This window comes from Diuraphis noxia, unplaced genomic scaffold (genome assembly GCF_037042655.1).
Source record: "Diuraphis noxia isolate RWA-SAM2 unplaced genomic scaffold, SU_Dnox_SAM2 contig0001, whole genome shotgun sequence".
Lineage (NCBI taxonomy): Eukaryota > Metazoa > Arthropoda > Insecta > Hemiptera > Aphididae > Diuraphis > Diuraphis noxia.
Window position 1 is genome coordinate 56,279,363 of NW_028301711.1, and position 20,548 is coordinate 56,299,910.

The window sequence follows — 20,548 nt, forward strand, 5'->3', positions numbered from 1 at the left end:
CATAATAAAAAATATCATAAAATTATACATACTTATATCATGTAGGCAAATGCCAATAGCCATGTAGGTATTGTATTGTGTAATTTGAAAAAAATGTATGAAATAAAATAGTGAATATAATATTTAGAGTAATTGTAAGTGACATACAATGTAATTTATCAAAAATAGTATGAAATAATGTTAAATATTATATAACAACAAAAATCTAAATTATTAGTATAATTTTACACTTATTTTGACAAATTTCATATTAATATGCAACTTAAAATCATAAGAATTACATCAATTGTTTTATTATATCTTTTTTTGTTTTTGTCTAACTATTTACAAAATTTGCTTTTTTTATTTTATGGGTTGCTATTGTAATCGTGTATTTAGTATGTGAGGACAATCGGTACAATTAGTTGAGGACAACTGGGACTCACCACACACCAGTAGGTCTGAAAAGGAAATTTGGATAGAGGAAAAATGAATCTTGATTTGGACATCTATTAACTAGATTCTAGTGTGTAATTTGAGATAATTTACGACATGTTATCAAGTAACTATCGTTAATATAGACATAAATTTAAAAAACATATAAAATTAAGTTAATATTTATTGGTATAAATTTAAAATTTCACCTTCATTTATCTTAAAATCACTTATCCTATAATATAATACTGATCAATAGAAAATCGAAAAAATCATCATTCGTCACCATTCATCATTCATCACATATAAATTTAACCATTTTCTGAAATATGTTCTAGCATCTCGGAAAGCAGTGGACCGTTATTGCTCGGGCGGCGAGTCTCTACACGGATCCTTTCATATTCATGAGTGGATTATTGACTGCGATATCGTTCTTGAGACATTTAGATCGAAGAGGCAAGATCGATTTACCAAAAGAATTCATTTCTAGATTTGCCAGGTACGTACTCCATAACCGATATAATAAGTACGTAACAATTAACAACTATGTCTAATTTGATTTAGAAGGTATTTAGTTCACTGGTACCTACAATTATTAATTTTTATCAACAATAATATTATGTCAATTTCGTGTAGGATGGACTAAGTGCAAACATAGTATTTGTGACATAGTGTCTCTCATAATCCTTGTTTGAGGACCTCTATAAAATATGAATTTGGGAAAATCTTTTCTTGGTACATCATAAAACGAAACCACTGACTACATTTCATAGCTTAGACAGTTTCAACTTGATGATGATGAACCAGTCTGGTCAAGTTTATATGTATATATATATGACAATGCATGTTGGTAAATACTTTAGGCTTATATAAATTATACTTTATTCGTAACGAGAACGTACTTCGACGGTCGACTTGCGCATGGGCGTGGCTTCGTTCCGTAGCGAAGAATTAATTTTTGGACTAGGTGGGGGAAGCGTCTGATCGTCGTGGATGAAAACTGGTCGCCTCCGAGGTACCAACGATCTCATTCCGAATAGAGTATATTAAGTATTTAAATAATACAAGTATATACAATTCATAACTCGTAAGAGGTCTAAGTCTAATAATAATATTTTCACTAATCTATCCAGTGAAGAGATACGTGCACCATGTTTTAACATCATGTTTCAAATTGGTGAATAAAATATACAACTAATTCGTAAAAATCTGGTGTTGGAGGCAGTGGCGTAATTAGAAATTTGTCTTAGGGGGGGATAAACATTTTTTTCCGCACAAAATACTTAGATTTTAAAGTACAATATCTGGGAAAACTATTTTATCAAAAACTCTTAAACTAATATATATATGTACACAAAATGTATTAATAAATGTGCTTTAAAATTCTACACAATTTAGTACCTATACAATATTATAATAATTTCTTCAAAATGTAAATTATGAATATATTAGAATTAAAATTTACTTTTAAATTAAATAATAATTTATAGATTTCTTGATATTAATTATGTTTAATATATTTCGTAGTGATGTCAGCACGATAAAACATATAATTCCATAAGCTTCAAATTAATATATAAATATACACATTATATAGGCTCTGGGGGGATATATCCCCCTCATCCCCCCCCTTAATTACGCCCCTGGTTGGAGGGGTTCACGACCACAAAAACGAGTCCTTCTAATTGTGAAAAAAATGACTATTTGTAGACAATTTTAAGTAATAAATAATCGTTAAAACGCGAAGAAATATTAATAATTTTCTCTTCTTCCAATTTATCACGGATGTGAGGCGCACAGCCTCATTGCCTCATCCAGCGAGCCGTCACTAATACTAAGTGTGTTGGCCGACATCTATATTTATTTTTCTTGTACGATGAAACGTATATTTTATGTGAACTTTTACGTTATATATTTATTCTTAATTATCATTTGGCATTGCAGACTAGTACCAACAATGGGTGCCATCATATTATTCTGCACGCTAATTTTGCCAAATTTGGGTTCCGGTCCACAATGGAATCTAGTGGTCAAACACCACGCTGACATTTGTGAAAAAACATGGTGGAGAAATTTCTTGTTCATTCACAACTACTTCGGCTTCAAGAATATGGTAATGCTATTATGCTAAACGAGCAATTAGGATGTAACTGGATGGCGCACTTCTTATTCAAGCCTTGCAATTTAAAAAAATATAAACAAATCAAAACCTATCTCAAATTAGTATCACCACTTATAGAAAAAATTCGTTTTTATAAGAAATTATTGATTATTAAATATGCATAACTGATGTTTAGCACTCACTCCAAACCTCTAACTATATTGTCGTATTATTGGACACAATAATTATAATAAAAATTGTTATATAATAATTCTTTATAATATGTAATCCTGCTGTATTGAGGTAGGTTTGGGTTATCAATAAATGTGGAAGTGCATCATCTAGTTTTACCCATATAATCTGAGACATTATATTGTTAACATAAAATAAATCGATATTAAATCGAATAAAAGGTATACTTATATAATTCATAACAATAAATAATTATAGTTAATAACTAGGGCTAGGAAAATGAAGCACTAAAAACCTACAATAAAGGAATTAAAAAATTGCCAATAATGCTACAAAAAAAAAAGGATTTTAACCAGGAAAATGCAACTAAAAAAGACTTGAAGATTTTTAAGTTTAGCTGAAAAATATTTTTAATATCAAAAAATAATTTATTAAGTACATTTTTATATGTTCAAACCAATTAGTTCTTAGAACAACTAAGCACAATTTATAAATATTGAAAAAAATAAATTAAAAACTGTTTTATCAAGTTTTAGGTACCTGTTTATTTTATAAATATTCAATAAGACAGTAAGATATTTGAATTTTTTTTTGATATTTTGTAATATTTTGACGAAATATATATAATAAATAATTAATAATACAATTAAAATTAATTAATAAATAATAATTTAGATAAATATGTACGTAAATGTTCTAAAAATATTAAATATGCGTATAATTAACAAAAACTCATTAACTAATAATCTGACAAAAAAGTACTAAAAAGCATTTATTTACGAATATCATAAGGAAAAGCAAAAACAAAATTGCATATTTTGATTAGCTATGTCCTGGACTACTATGAAAGAAAATGCAAACGCTACAAATAAATCTCAGCCCTATTAATAATAACATATTGTAGATTTATAGTTACCTATACATTTAATAGTGCGACCATTCTGTTATCATAAAATATGTCATTGACTTGTAAAAATTTTATGTTCTCGGTAATGTGATTTTATGGAAATTAGAATAATTAGATTACATTGCTAGGTACTTTACAAAGTTCACATGGTAAAATATTATATATCAGTCAATAATATGATTTGCTTAGGTATTTACCAAATTGGTAGATTACAAAATTGTATAAATAAGTCAGATAAGAACATGATGATTATTTGATCGAGAAACGGCCTTCTTTCTGTGACAAAATAACCTTTTTTTAAAGTCAATGTGCAAAAGTGTTAACTGTGTTGAATAAAATTTGTATACATACTGCAATAAAGAAATCGTTAATAATATGCAATAAAAAAAAATATTCTACGATCATAATGCAAGTGCCTATAGATATTTAGTAAATTAAAAGTTATTGGAATATATTATTTTTTAGGTGGTTGTTAATTAATACGATTTTCAGAAATTTTTTTAATACTATATTTTCTTACGGCTTGACGTTCAATTGTAGAATCGGGTTCATGGTTTTACATCATACAACTTATATGTAGGAATATATACCAACAAGATGTTGTTTATCGTTAAATATTATTTTAATTTATTTATAACCGATTTTTTTTTTACACTTCTTATAATATAGAACATGTTTGTTTGATAATTACCCACTTTTTTGCTTCATAATGTATTTAAAACTTAAAATTATTTAATGGTAATCGTTGTCTACCTTTCTGACTAAACATCAATGAGGATTCAATATTAAATAAAACTGATTTAACATAACTTTAATTTTTTTTTTTATGAGTTTTAAACACTAAGACACGTTAAATTTATAGACATTGACCATAGCCTATACGCACTTCCTTTACTGCATCTAACTAAAATCATTAAAGCTTTAAAGTGCCGAAACTTAAAATCTGGATTGTAATCAGTGATATTTCCAAATGTATGATTCTTGATTGATATAAATTATTGCAGTTACCTAATATAATACTAAGATTGGAAAGGGTCCAAAATAAGTTCCTTTCTTATGCACCTTTCCTATTATAAATTGACCACTTTATACACGACTACTCGTTTGTTCGCCAATCTTTAAATATCCACACACCTTACCCATCGACTAACTGCTGGCATTAATTTTGTTTCATCTCTTCTTAATGACTCCTTTGATGCTCCTATTCTTCTATCTAGCATCCAGTTCAGTGTTCCGTCCTATTCTACTAGAGATTACACTCCTCTTCCACCTCACTCTTCTTCTAATGGGTACAATCACTCTTTACACTGTATGCTCAAAAATTTTAATAAAACAACTGTTGCTTACTTCTTGGGCCTTTTGTGTATGCATATATTTATAAATTTTTTTTTGTTTTTTTCTTCTTTTTTCTTTCACATTTGTTATATCTGTCTATTTTTTATCAAATATTTAACATCTTTACTATATAAGTATTTTATAGTATAACTATAAAAGTATCCTTAAATACTCTTTGTAAAATTGCCCGATTGGATGTAAGTTAATTTAAATTAAAATAAATAAATAGAATAATGTTGATGTACCTTGTCGTAGTTTTACTACAGTTTGTGTTATATTTTTTCACAGTTTATACATAATATTTTTCAATTTTCTTTAAAAACTTAACTCTTTCATAGCATCTCTCTGTCCCTTTGGTAAATGCATGTGTCTTAGAAAACATTTTACTTCTCTTTGCAATTATTACTGGAATTCTAATTTATTTTTCACTATCTTTTATTAGGTACTATGGTTATTATTCAAGGTTTTACTTTTTTAGTTATAATACCTAATACATATATATTTTTCCTTTCGTATTCTAGAGCAGTATATTTTACTTAAGTTTATAAATTTATCATAGAACCATTAGATAATAAGTTATTTATCAAAAAACTTTGAAGGCATATTCTTGATAGTTGACGTTAGCTATAAAGTTTTATTAATTTAACCATTAGACTAAAATAAATTATTTTATATTATGTTGTAGGTATAATGCAATGTTACGAAAATAACGTAATACGGCTTTGAAAATTAAAAATAAATATACGAGATTCATGCAACGGTTATAGTAAATAATGTTAATTTTATGTTGCGTAATTTGATACTGATTAGTAATTTCTACTATATAATTTTTTGAATTTTAGCGAATTTTAACATTAAATATGGTTATATAGGTTATATATATATATATATATATATATATATATATATTTACATAGGTAGCTGATAATTCCATTGACTAAATACGTTTTATAATTGGTATGTACATTTTATAATGGAAAATAATATACAATTTACGAATTTTTTTTAAAAAATAAAACACTAATAATAATTCATGTTTTTTTAATGTAATTCGAGTATCTCAAATTGAGTATAGTATAGTAATATATTATAGGTAATGAGTATTGAGTATTGAGTAATGACGCAATTAAATTAAATTATATTTTATCACAATGGATTTTCTGGTTATGTTCTTATGATTTATACCATATTATATTGTTAAATAAATATAAATATACACGCGCAACGTTAGTTGAAAATGCGTACACAGTAATATTATCATCATTCATCAGTCATCACAATTCATAAACGTATTATATAATTTACAAATAACTATCATATCTATACGTTTGTACTTTGCAGTAGAAACTTAAAAGTCTACAAAGCAATAATCGTTTGCAGTGTAGGGGATTACTTATTATAATATGCATGCATTTAACTTTAGATAGTGGTTGAAGTGCATACTGCAACCATGTGCTTACAAACCTTAAAAACTGATATGCTATTAGTATAGATATAAATAGATATAAATATTAGGTATATAAAAGATCAATGGTAGGATGAAAAATATAATCTAAAAAGTTGGTAGGATAATAGTGATTAAAAGTAAATCACTCAGATTTAGCCACTTAGGTTAGGTTAGGTTTTTCAACTGATTATATATAATTTGTATTTGTATAAATAATTCTTAAATATATACCCAGTAGTTCTCAGCCATTTTTTCAAAACAACATCCTAACTTGGAACCAAATAAATGGTGACACTCTTATAGCTCATCAAGATCGAAGACTGAAAGAGTATGATAAACAACATTAAAATCCAAAAACATTAGCCTGCAAATATTTTATTTTTGAGTGACACACATAGCGATACGTCGTTGCTTATTACCATAGATATACTCGTAGACAATATTATATTGTCTTGAGAAAATTATAATTTTTTAGGGCACGATAAACCTTCTTCTCTCCAAACGTGTTGGTAGTACCTAACTGCAGAATATAATATTATATAACTACCTATAATATTATTAATATTTTAAAAATTACAAAATTTACATTTGTGTATATTAATGTAACACATTTAACTTGTACTTTGCAGTGTTTGTCGCATACACATCACATTGGAATAGACTCACAGCTGTTTATGGTGTCACCATTGCTCGTTTGGACTTTGTGGAAATGGCCTAGGAGGAGCATGGTGGCGCTCGTGGGGTTGGCGACCATATCAACCGGACTTCGATATTACGTGACGCTAACGAAAAAATTGAACTTATTCATCAATTTTGGAAGCTCGTAAATAAACATATTAACTTGAGATAGTTAACTATAATAGCTATAATACCTAGTTACATGAACGTTAAAATAAATTTAAGTTTTATAGAAATAGGACAAAAATGAATTCTAAACAAACCTAGAAAAGTTTAATGATAAAGAATATAAATATAGCAATTTAAGAAAAAGTGGCAAGATTAATTATTCTTAATTACCAACCGAGTCACCGTTATAATTATGTGAAATTTATGATACGGAAAATTGCGTTTTCAGATTCTTTTTATCATTTTTTTTTTTTTTAGCCTATTGTAGATACGTATGTTACCTTTAGTAATGTATAACACTTTTTGTCACGTTTACAGAGTTTCACAAATGTATGATACTGCTGACTACTCATACATTTTGCCAACTCACAGGCTGACCGTGTACATAATGGGTATTCTAATGGGTTATTGTCTGCGTTACGTAGGAAGAAACTACCCATTGAAAAGCGTAAGTCTGTTTACCATTATTTATGTTCATATTTTATAAATAATTATATCGCATATTCATGTCAATCGATCGGGTATAGTTAATTTGCACCAAAATTCATCCTAAATATACACAACATATATTTTACAATTATCTACAAAATGTTTAAGCTGTGCTTGTAATTTACACCAAAATAAAGATATGTAATTTGCACCATACAGTAAGAACAGGAAGACGTAGTAAGAAATAGTAATTGTAATTTGTTCGGTGATGAAAGTAGTTGAGTTTTTATATAACCGGAGTTTCATTTTGATTTTCTTCGTGTCAGAATTTCATACCGATTTCGTAAAACAAATTTTTTTTATTAATACCTTTCAACGGTTTGTAGAGTTTTTAGTAAAATTGGGCGGTTTGAAGCAGAAGAACTGGAGTGAGTGATTTATTTTGTTGGTGGACTTTATGACAGACCAGTCTGGCAGTCTGGATCAGTTGTGTTCTTTTTATTTTTCTTAATTTTTATCAGAGTAATAACCTCGGTGGCCGCAGAGAGAGCTGCGTATGTTGTTACGGCGTAAAGAAAAAATATTTGGAAGTTGATTGAACATTTTCACATAACTATATGTTGTGGTAATAGAAAATTAAATATTAAAATGTATCGATTTTAATTAATTAATTATTGAGCTAATTAATTTACGGGGGCGCATAGAATATGTGAAAAGTAGACGGCTTTTAATAATATTACAAAACACCATTAATAATATTAAATTTGATGTGATTTAGGTTCACTTGAAGTTGGGATGGATCATCGCTATTGGATTCTTCTACGAAGCGTTTATTCACCCGGCCAAAATGGGTGACATCGACTACGTATATAATGCCAGCGATGCTGCCAATTATGCGGCTTTCGCGCCCATCTACTGGTGTATTTTTTTCAGTTGGATTATATTTGTCTCATACACGGGCAATGGAGGTACCTAAGTTAATTTTTTTTTTAAATTAATAACTATTATGAGTTATAATACTAAAACAGGGTGAAAAGTCCCGAGATGGTACACTATAATGGACTAGGTCTATAAATCGGCCCCAAAATCATTGGCGCAACTAGAACTTAAATATTAGGGGGGGGGGGGCTGAAGTCCTATACAAATAAATGTAGCCAATGTGAGTCACGGGGGGTTCGCCCCCATATCCTCACGGCCCTATCAACCAAAACTAATTATTACGAAAAAAAAAACAAGCATAACAAATTATTACCATACCATATTGTTAAAAAATGATGTAATTGTAAGTCGTACATAAAATATTATATGGTCACATAGGTCATTGATTATAATTTACATGCTGAGATCTATTCGTATATTTTTATTATTAGCTAGAAAATGTTCTAAGACAGCATCACTGTCAATGCCATAGACTCTATGGTATTAGTCAAATCTCTTACTATGCTTAGTAAAGCTAAATATTAGAAAAACGGTCTTGTGACATTGTTGAAAGTAGTTAATTTTTTACCCGCCGCACAGCAGAGAATGTGAAAAAATAAATAAAATGCTCTTTAACCAGTAGCACTTCTCATAGGGATTGTATAAGCTATTATGTTCAACAATTTATATAAGTTTGTAAATGTGTTGGATGATATATTCGGATTCAATCCGCGGATCCCGAAACACCGATTTATTTATAGTCGGGAATACTGGGAGTTGGTATATAGTATTCTGGACGGTGACCGTGGTGAACTGCCGAATTCCACTGCCACATGTCCGCATAATACTAATATTATTACCTACTAACGTAGCCACGTAGGAATTACAAAATAAACTATAATATCTTTATCTTATATTTTTTTATAATTGACTTTTGAATAATTTTCCTCGTTATATTCACATAAGTATTGCATATGATGTATCTCATGCTTAAATTATTATTATTATCTTAAATAATCAATTTTTTTTTTTGTTGTTGTGTGGAGGGGCTAAACTACATTTGGGAGAGAGGCTAAGCCACCTAAGTCCCCCCATCATAATTGCGAAAAGTTTTTCAGAAATTTTCTTGGAATATAACGATATAATACGAGTAATACAGACCAAATTTCAAACTTTGGCGGATAACGTCATAACAAGTTATTTTATATAATGCAGTCACCTTTTTATAATTCGAAGTTAACGAGATTGTTGAATAACTTCGAATTACTTATCGAGAGTTCGAATTGTTGAGTAGTTTTTAATAATGAGAGTAAAAAAATATTCGAATTACTGGGAGTTAAGAGTAAAATTTTTTTTTTTGTATTGTACATAATTATTAATTCTTTCAGCAAATTAGATGGTACATATTAGAATTATATATTGTTTTAAAATTGTAAATTAAACTATATAATAATTATACTAAGTAAATGATATTATGATTTTAAAAGATTATTATTTTTTGAAGAAATCTGTAAGTAATGGTTTTCTGCTTCATCGAATTTAGTTTCATTTTTCATAACATTTTACATTTGGTGAATATACCTACTTTGAATTACCGAGCGTTGAACGGATGATACTTAGAATTGTCACGTGGTAGCAAGGCCGTAACTGAAAAAAATTTTGGGGGGAAGGGTCCGAAAATTTAATTTCGAATTACAAAGTGTACTTAAATCCATTGTTTTTATTTGAATTATTACGGCGTGATTTTCAAAGAACCGAACATTCACTTCGAATTACTGAAGGTTTCGAATAATTGAACGTTTGAATTTTCGATAGTCGACGTTATGTACAATATAAATGTATGTACTTATATTTATATTATTTTATCTAATGTATTTTTTGAAAACATGAATATAGATTTGAACAATTAATGTATAGATAGGTCCGTTTATGGATTGTTTTACTTCTTTAATTGTTTATCATTCGTGTTGCTCGCGGCTTGATTGTATAACATCCCGTGGGCTGTAATGAATAATAAAAAAATGTATTCGTAAATCGTAACCGAACTACCTTGTGCTATTTTTCCATGTAAGATGTATTTATTTTAATTGACCTAAGTATTAAATTTGATTCGGTTGTGTGGATGCATAAAAATACGTCATACGACTGGCCTAATATATAATTCCACACGTTACAAATTAATACTATTGAATTCAGTGTTTTCGATGATAATTCTTATTTTGACAAAACAACTTTCATTGTTTATTCCGTTCATTTCCATACAATATCAGTTTTATGTGAAACATTATTTATCAATTTTCACTTAAATGATAATGAAACATTAACATAATAAATGTCAGCTTTGGTTTTATTGTTTGTTTAATATTATATATAACAACTATAACGAGTTTCTGCGATAGTTTAAATTACCTATATTGGCTATAAGGTAAACCTTCAAACTCGCCTATACTATATAGAATATATTGACGACTGGTATACCAAATGGGGATTTAAAATAAATCATATCAAGTTTATTCACACCACATTTACACTGAGACTAGCTGCTTCACCTGAGGTAACTTTATATGGTGCTCCAATACCTTGGTCTTAAGCCGCGTCCACACCTGAACACACACAGACCGAGCATGTGTGCTCATGTTGTGCGTTCTACAAATTTGCATGGTTTTGACGCACAGCGAACGCGAGCCGAGTCGGTCGGCTCGGCGTGAGCACACATGCTCGGTCTGTGTGTGTTCAGGTGTGGACGCGGCTTTACACAAGATAAAACATTAACGTGCTCCATTGGGCCCACCATATCAGAGCTAAAAGACTTTTACTGAACAACCGTTTTTGTTTCCTCAAACCTATTATCCTTTATAAACACACTTTCCTGTATATCAAACTCCTAATCTAAAAAAAAAAAAAACATTACTGAAACCAATCTGGAATTCTGGACTTATGAAATCCAATCACGGAAAAGTGAAAAAAAAAACTTAAATAAAATTCAATCTTTCCAAAACATTTCCCCGAGTAAATTAATGATAAATGCTCCCTCATATATATCAAATCATACTCTCCGCTCCAGACTGACCTGAAATCAAAAACAATCCATGAAGAAGCCAAACGTTTTTAAAAAAGATTCCAAATAACTGTCTTTCTTTCCACTCAAACCGTTTAATTATAAACCTTTCTCAGGCAGCCCTCCTAGACGATTAAAACACTAATTTTATAATTTTAAAAATCAACGATGAAGTGGTATCATTCGGTGGGTTACCTACTCAATTTTGGTGTACTCGTATTATCTGTTTTAAATAACATATACTTATAATGTCTACTGATATTATAGATTGTATATTTCGGCTAAAAATAAAAATAATATTTTCAGTTTAGTTAATTATAATGGAAATACTGCATATGTACTATAGTATCTACCTACGTATGTTTTACTTTTATAAGTTTTCGACGTTTACCATGAATACAGAGAGCAGCGTTCAATACATACAATTATTTTACCTTCGAACAAATCGACCTGCATGTACTGTATGTCGTCATTAAATATTATATTTTATTAGACATTGCGATAGTCTCGAGGTTTAAATTGTTCATCATTAGTTATAAGCTTTTTGTTTATTTAGCTAGTTGAATTTATTTCAATATAAATATATATAAATATGCCACTTTAACCGACAGTAATAAAATTATTAACTAAAATTTTCAAGGTATCCAAAAAGATTGCTGTTTTTATACATATATTAATATTAATGTGTTACATAACATTATATTATAAATATTTACATGTAACTACACACTTTAATCATTACAAAGACACAATTATTTTTAAAACGTATATAAATTTATACAAGTCAAATACATAAAAATTATGTATAAATTTATAATATTATTTACATACGTAATACAAAATATTGGCGGTGTGTTTTGAAATGAATAAATTATCTTTTTATTTGACGAACACCCAAAATTGTATAGTGAAGTTATTTTGATTTTACCTATACGTTCTTGTATACTGTTTACCGTTTACGTATTAAAAAACCTAATATGGAACATTAAAATTCCGCCAAGAATATAAAAACAATTAAACTTAAAAGCTTCGGACTCATCAGAGCTCTTAAATCTGTTTTTAGAATTTCTTATCGCTTCGTTAGATCAACCGATACGTTTGGCAAAGAACACGGTATCGAATCTCCTTAATACTAATAGGTACAATAGGTAGTTATATTTTTTTACGTAGATCTTTATGTATCGAAATAATGAATATTAACTACTGTCACTTTTTAGGTATATATAGGTATATAATAGTAATAGTTAAATATGTTCTTCTAATAAAATAGACTGATACGCGTCATACTTTCAAAGTGTGGAATTGACGATGAAAACTCGACATAAATGACCTAACCTGATGAGAAATTTGGGTTGATTATTGTAATATTTTTCTCAATATTCGGCTAGATAAAATCAATTTAAGTTGTGACTTGTTGTATGGGCGTAACTAGGACTTAATTATTCGCTATAGATTAGTAAAATTCTAAGATATCAAAGTTACCCAATATAATCCGTTGTATAGTGGCATATGCTAATGTCATGATGAGCGTTACTAGAATTAAAAAGTCACAGAGACTAGACACTGTGTAAATATTGTAAAGTAAAATTAGAAAATTAATCATAGACTAAAAGCATCCTTAGACCCTCTAGTTACATCGATCAGTGTTGGTGAGTTGCGGCCCGGGTTTATGAAAGGTACATACGAATTGCGGCCATACAATAATGTATATATTACATATATATATATATATAGTATATAAAAATCACAATATTATGTAGGTATTTTCTAGTATAAATTGTCGTACTTATATTAATATTGGTCGTAAAGAAAATAAAAGTATTCATAAAATTATAGAATATAATATAATATATTAATATTATGACATTATATTAAATAATAAATAATAAAAAAAAATAAAAGTATAATTGGTGTAATATATTATGATAATAATGTCCAAAAAAAATCAAAGCATTCATAATGTAAGTCATATATGACAGATAATACGATAAAACGATCTATATTATCTTTATCATATTATATACAAAAATATAACTTCCCATACGTATTGAACATTCCGTTTATCGTTATTCGTTTATAGTATAAACTTTATACGGTACATAGGTAATAGGTATATAATATAATATATATTATATAAGTAAGGTACATATGTAATGATAATTACTTGGGCCGCAACTCACCCATCGCTAAAATATTGTCGGGCCGCAACTAACCTATACCTAAAATATTATGGTGCCGCAATTCACCGGTCTCCGACACCGGAAACGAAAGGTCGGGCCGCAACTCACCCTCAGCCACATCGATAGACTTGTTTCCGAAGTATTAGATATATAATAGGCGTTTCTAGTACCTAATAATAATTATTGTTCCTTTTCCGTTTGGCGTTTACACGCATGCAGTGATATATCCCGGAAGTCTGGTAGTAAGATTATATTTTATTAACAAATTTGTATACAATTTTTTTCCCATACATATATGTACACGTTTAGCCGTTTAGGTGTTTAATTTTAATATTATATTGTATATGAATATAATCATTTAATCGGATTTTACTCATATTTCATTATCATTTTGTATAATTTTTTTCAGGATTTGTATCGTCATTGTTTTCTTGGAAAGGATTTATCGTGTGCACACGTCTGTCGTACACGTTCTACTTGACACAATTTCCGGTGTTTTTCTACAACGTGGGAAGTCATAGATCTGCGTTGGAATACAGTTTTGGATTGATCGTAAGTATAAAATATGTATAGTGTATTATGTATTTATGTGTAGACGTCTACTATAACCTAATATGAATGACGTATCCTACACATTTACACCCACTCAGTCGTATAAAATATACGTTTTTAACGTATTTAAGTAAACAGATTCAGGAACTTATTTTAAATATTATTTAAAATACGTATTTGAATAGGTACACAATAAAAAAGTATTGGAGTACAAGAACAAATAATTTAAAAAAATAATTAATATATAATTTCAAATAAACTTAGAGTTTTTTTCACCATTCTCATATTGTGCATAATATTAGGTCATATCATTTGATGTACCTATAACTATAAATTACTCATCTGATTTCGTTGTAAATTTAATTGAATTTTTGGTGGGGTATAATTCACATAGGAAAATATATATACATTATACATCTACGACTGTTATATATTTTCATTTTACGTAGGTATACCTAATTAAATCGAAATTAGAAAAAATTAAAAAAAAACTATTTGAATTCTTACGGAAATCGTGGAAAGCAGAACTTACGCTAAGCTTCAAACTACTATATTCTCATTTCTCAAAAGTAGTTAAATGTTGTTAATTTATTCTAAGAACGGAAACTTGCTAATATAATAATAATTAAAAGAAATAAGATTATTATGCTTACCACATCAAATTATGATAGCATAATAAAATATATTAAAAATCACCAATAAGACAGCATATGTTTATGTTAAAATACTTGTGTAAAAATGTATTTATAAATATTAATTTAAAATACGCATAACAACAGTATATTTCAAAGACTTGTGAATAGGTTAGGTTAGGTACCTAGTTATTTATCGGTTAGAGCTATTCCTGATGGGGCTAGTTGTTTTTTGGTATAGTATTGTGCATTGATACAATTATCGTATAAATAATTTTACTTACCATGAATATTCATGATTAAATATTTTTTTTCAAAATTTAGTTGATGCAAAGTAAACACTAAACATGCACAAATATCTGTAAGATTCGGTGCACCAGTATAGGGACTTTGGCTTTTCTTTAGTTTTTGCAGTATTTTTAAATATAGGGAATATTACGAAATAAATACTTCAAAAGCATTTCATATAATTGACCATTACTTGGGAAAAAAAATGAAAACAGTAACAATTCACATACGTAAAACAGAAATATTTAATTACGATTTAATTGTAAGCTTGTGACATTCAAGTTACATCTATATAGGTACCTATATGGCTATATATATATATATATATCTATAACATTATAATGGCTAGAAAGTTATGCAAGATCTAAGTAGTTGAAAACGATCACACATATGTTGTAGCATTTGACGGCCATAACTGGTTGTTTTTTTTTTACGATACAAACTTTTGTACTAAACTAAACCAGACATTTATTTCGATCCGTGAAGCCGGAATATTTTAAATTGACAATAACTCGTTTTGCATATTCGACCATTGCTAGAATATTATATATTCGCATAAATTTCTTATAATATTACGGGTACCTATATCAATAATTTAATTTTTAATAGAGAAAAAAAATGATTTATTTTAAAATTTTCATTGACAACAGCAGTATACATTTATGAATTTGTGTAAAGAACAAAAAACAACCGAGATAATAATAATAATAATAACAATAAAAACAGTTGAGTGCGCAACGGTGGCGAGGCGTCTACACAAGTAATATGCAAAGATTATCTCATAATATTATACCTGTAACGGTCGCTACTTGAATAACAGATTCTCGTCTGGGCACTATAATTATATTATTATGATTTCTGAATATAAAGTCAATCGTTGCGTAAAATCGGTTGAAATTTTCAGACATGTGGACGCTGTTAAACCATTATGGTTATGACTGCTTATGAGTACCTATTATTCGTAAAATCGAGTAATAACTATATTGTAAATGGTATTATGCTAATATTTACCAACATTATGGTATATTAATAAAGTCATTTAGGTATACTTACAGTAATAGTATCGTTTATAAGAATATTGGTGGTAACGAAATGTCGGTTATAAGTTATAACAATTTATTCGCAAGGTCCCATCAAATCTCAACATAAGTGTGTCTATTTATCTACTTTTTTTCTTGTTTAACCGACAGCAAAGGAGGCTCTGTTTCAATAATACTACAACTCTGCTGCCATAGTTTATTTCGCGAATAATTTTAAACACACCCAATACATAGACAACATACAAACAAATAATACATTTTTTTTTTTTTTTTTTTTAAAGTGTTTCTGACATACAAGGTCATCGAACTTATTGATATAATAAAAAATGTTTAACATCATTAAGTTGTTAAGCGTAAATTAATTACAATATATAGTAAATTACAGTAAATTACAAAGATGAATTAATAAATAAAGTATGACATCATAAGTGTATTTTTTTAAATTTTTTTTTGTAAATCTTATTGGTGTTGAGAAAGGGCATCATGAGGACGTCCGCAATTGAGACGCCGGAGGGTAGGATTATCGCTGAGTTTGAAATATTTTGCACTTTTGACGTTGTTTAGTTGACTAAATAATAATAAAATAAATAATCTTTCAATCATAAGCGTGCGCAGGTATTCTTTGCAGGGGAGGCAATACCTTAGCTAAGGAGGTCCAGACTCCAATCCCCCCCCCCCCCGATTTTCCCCAATTGGTAGGTATAATATTATATTTTGGTGAAGCGGAAAATCTCGCAGTGATTACCCCAGAACGCACGCTTATGCTTTCATTATGCACGAATAGATATCGCTCTGTTCTATTATCGTTCAGCTATTGATCTACGTACGTCATAGATCATTAGTTATTGCTATATTGGTAGGTATATTATGTCATATGGCTGTAACCACATTTTATGCACATTTACCTATACTCACTCATGATGGTTGGTACTTGGTGGAGAAATAGGAGAGACTTACTTAATATAGTACCATATTTTGCATAGGTGAAAATCTCAGGGGGGGGGGGCTAAAGGGACTAAGCCATTTTAATATTTTCTATTAGCCCCTCTAAAAATATAGTTTTTCAGTTGTGTGAGGGTCCAAGCCACATTGATACATATTGGTTTTAAAATTTTAGTCCCGCTGAAATTTAATGGATTTTTGCCTGTGTATGACACACTATAGGTAGTAAGGCAATAATATGACTCTTTGATTTTTCGATAAGAAATATTGGTTTTGAGATCCAAGGAATAATAAATTAGGTATGCGACTCTATACATGATTATAGTGATTATACAATATGTTAGCTCTGTAAAAAAAAAAAAAATAATGTGATATACATTATTTTTTTGTATCGATCTAAATATTTAACTTTTAGAATATTACATTTTGTCGTACTTAAAATTGTCCATTTTATTTTTTGTAAGAAAAGTGAGCTATTTATACTTATTTCCACTGGAAAATGGAAACCTGTCTAAAATATAAGCTTGGTGGTTAATGGCGAATATTTCTTACCACAGAAGACTTAATGCTTCATAGTCAGTGGTTGTAGTCTGGATTATGTAATAGCAAGAGTTCACTATGGTGTAATTTCTGACACGTGTTTTTTATAGTAGTTTTGTTGATAACACATAGAAAAAAATTACTTTAGAGTTTAGACTTTAGTGTTTGGGACAATCAGATAATTTTATGTTACAAAATAACATATAAGCATGTTAAAAAGAGTGGCAAAATAATAAAACAACTGGTGAAACTTCTGGAAAATTGGTTATAATTTTTTTGTTTTTGAAATCACAAAGTTTGTCATGTTAAAAATTAATGTATTTGTAAGTTCTTGCTTACTTTTTGTATCCAAATATAATTTCCATTCATTTTTTATTCGGGTAATATGTGTAGCATATAGGGCATCGAAACTTTAAATACGACTTTGTTTAGGTACTAAAGATGCCTAGTTCACACCTCTAAGACAAGATAAACGAAACTTAAAAAAATTGTCAATTTTGGTTTATGATGCAGACTACTTTCCAGTAGGTAGTAAAATATTAGATTAATATAATGCAAGAACGCCACTATAAATACCCATCGTTTTTCATTTTGCCACTCAATCGATGTGCCAGTATTGAATTATTCAATTTTTAGCTAATTTTCAAAGCAATATAAGTTTACTTAATTACACTATGATGATGGCAGTATATATATTTACATTTACAGTTTTAACGTAAGTATCTATCCAATTAATCATTGAAGTTACAATTTAAGATTGCCTTGGTGCTTTATTTCATGTAGCATTTTAGCTTAAAATAGTAGCAGTTTTTATATGAAATACGTCAGTCTTGTATTTAGAAATATAGACGTTTAACTGCCACGTCTTTAAATGTGACAGTTTACCATTCACTTTAAACATTGTAAAAGTTCATAACTTTTGAGCTTAAAATTAAGAGAGTAAGTATTCGAATAAGTCATAATATAAAATAGGTTTTTAAGTATTTAAGTTTTTAGTTCTAGCTGCAAAGGTAAAGAACTCTTTAACATAGGTATTCATGTTTTAAATTTTAAATCACTTTTTATCAAATCAACACACAACAAGAGTTGTGGTTCTAGAGGTGCGATATTCGTGTCATCACCTGAGACTATAATGATTACATTTAATAATTTATGATTCACAACCGAGAAAATGCCACTGCATCCTCGTCTGTCGTCATAAACCTTGTTATCTATCTCCAAATAGGTTATACCCATAGGCCATAAGTACTCACGCCGCGCGATCGATAGTTCTATCATAATATTTACCGACCAAATGTGTGTTTTTTCCGCAGATAAACATCAAAGAGATGCTAGCCATCGTCATGGTGTCCGTGGTGCTCACCGTGGCCGTCGAAATGCCATTCAACAACATCAAAACGTCGTTCGTGAAGAAGTCATCCAGGGCAGAGACGGAAGCTCCTACCCCCGTGCCAAGCGTAGGAGGCGATACAGAGTCACGACGAAACCGATGATAGATTTCTTTAAACACGTGTGCCCGAGGGCTCAAATATTATATAATTAATCATTAATTTCCGTCATCTCGATCATCGATCACATCGTTCATCCCACACGCACACCATTTCCATTTAGCGTTTAGGTTTTAAATCGGTTCACTCTCGCTCTATTTGGCCGCCACTGTAATGAAAAACATAACATTCGCTCAGGTGTTTGAGAGACTACGCATTAACAGATTTTATTTTCATACATTTTCTTTCGTACACTCCTATACTCATATAAGCAGTCGGCGCACTTACAAATCGATTCACAAATTTGAAAATTGTTTCAACGTATTAGACTGAATTTACGCACAATTCAATCGACTTGCTCTGCGCTGTCGTAGTAAATTTTAGTTTATAAAGCATACAAAAAATTAAGCTCAATTATTATTATTTTTTCTAATTATTGTACTTGCCATTACAACAAACCGGGGTACTACTTATAGGTTAAATTACGTGTACATACGATTCAGTATTGAATTAGTTATTTATCATTATTATTATTATTATCATCATCAACATAATAAATAATTAATGAACTCATAACAATGAAGTTCTAAATGCATATTTATTTGTCATCTAAATTTTGGATGTTATAAAAATAAAACCATTATATATTAAACCTATTGATTTATCATGTATTGTATATTATTTTATTATATTATATTTGTAGTTTTTTACAATAAACATGATAAATTAAACATATTATATATACTGTTAAAAAATGTATGGTCTTTACTTTTATTTGTTTTATTTTTCCAATCACTTGATAAAATGTTTGATTTTTTATTATTATCTACTTTACAGTGCCTCCTACATGTCATATTTGTATGCAAAGGTAATATACTATATAATTTAAGACATTTATCATACAATTATATTATTCAGCAAAATTATTTAATAATAAGGATAAATTATTCAAAAATGATTTAACAATTAAGATATTAGATGAAAATTAAATCTTTTATTCACATTAAATTATGTTTGAACTATGATTAAATTAATTACTTAACAACTTTATACTAATATATTATTAGACCTAATTATTAGAATACATATAGACTTAGATTATATAATCAAATAATCATTTTTCAAATAAACCTTAAACAACAATTAAGTATCAACAATTATTTTTGTAATAAATACATTTTTATGACAAAACAGTTATTGTTTTTAATTAATATCATAGAGTAAATTTAATGTTAATAAA

The 20,548-nt window shown here is 28.7% G+C and overlaps 1 protein-coding gene across 1 annotated transcript in view; it reads left to right on the forward strand.

The window, feature by feature from the left end:
* LOC107164017 (nose resistant to fluoxetine protein 6-like) overlaps positions 1 to 20,065 on the forward strand; it is a 74,270-nt gene extending 54,205 nt beyond the window's left edge. The window contains exons 7-13 of the mRNA XM_089217532.1: positions 753 to 913; positions 2,359 to 2,527; positions 7,026 to 7,219; positions 7,561 to 7,690; positions 8,450 to 8,639; positions 14,237 to 14,379; positions 19,135 to 20,065. Of these exons, the coding sequence (XP_089073658.1) occupies positions 753 to 913; positions 2,359 to 2,527; positions 7,026 to 7,219; positions 7,561 to 7,690; positions 8,450 to 8,639; positions 14,237 to 14,379; positions 19,135 to 19,314 (1,167 nt within the window). The 3' untranslated portion in view covers positions 19,315 to 20,065. The remainder of the gene's footprint in view (positions 1 to 752; positions 914 to 2,358; positions 2,528 to 7,025; positions 7,220 to 7,560; positions 7,691 to 8,449; positions 8,640 to 14,236; positions 14,380 to 19,134) is intronic.
* The last annotated feature ends 483 nt before the right edge of the window (positions 20,066 to 20,548 follow it).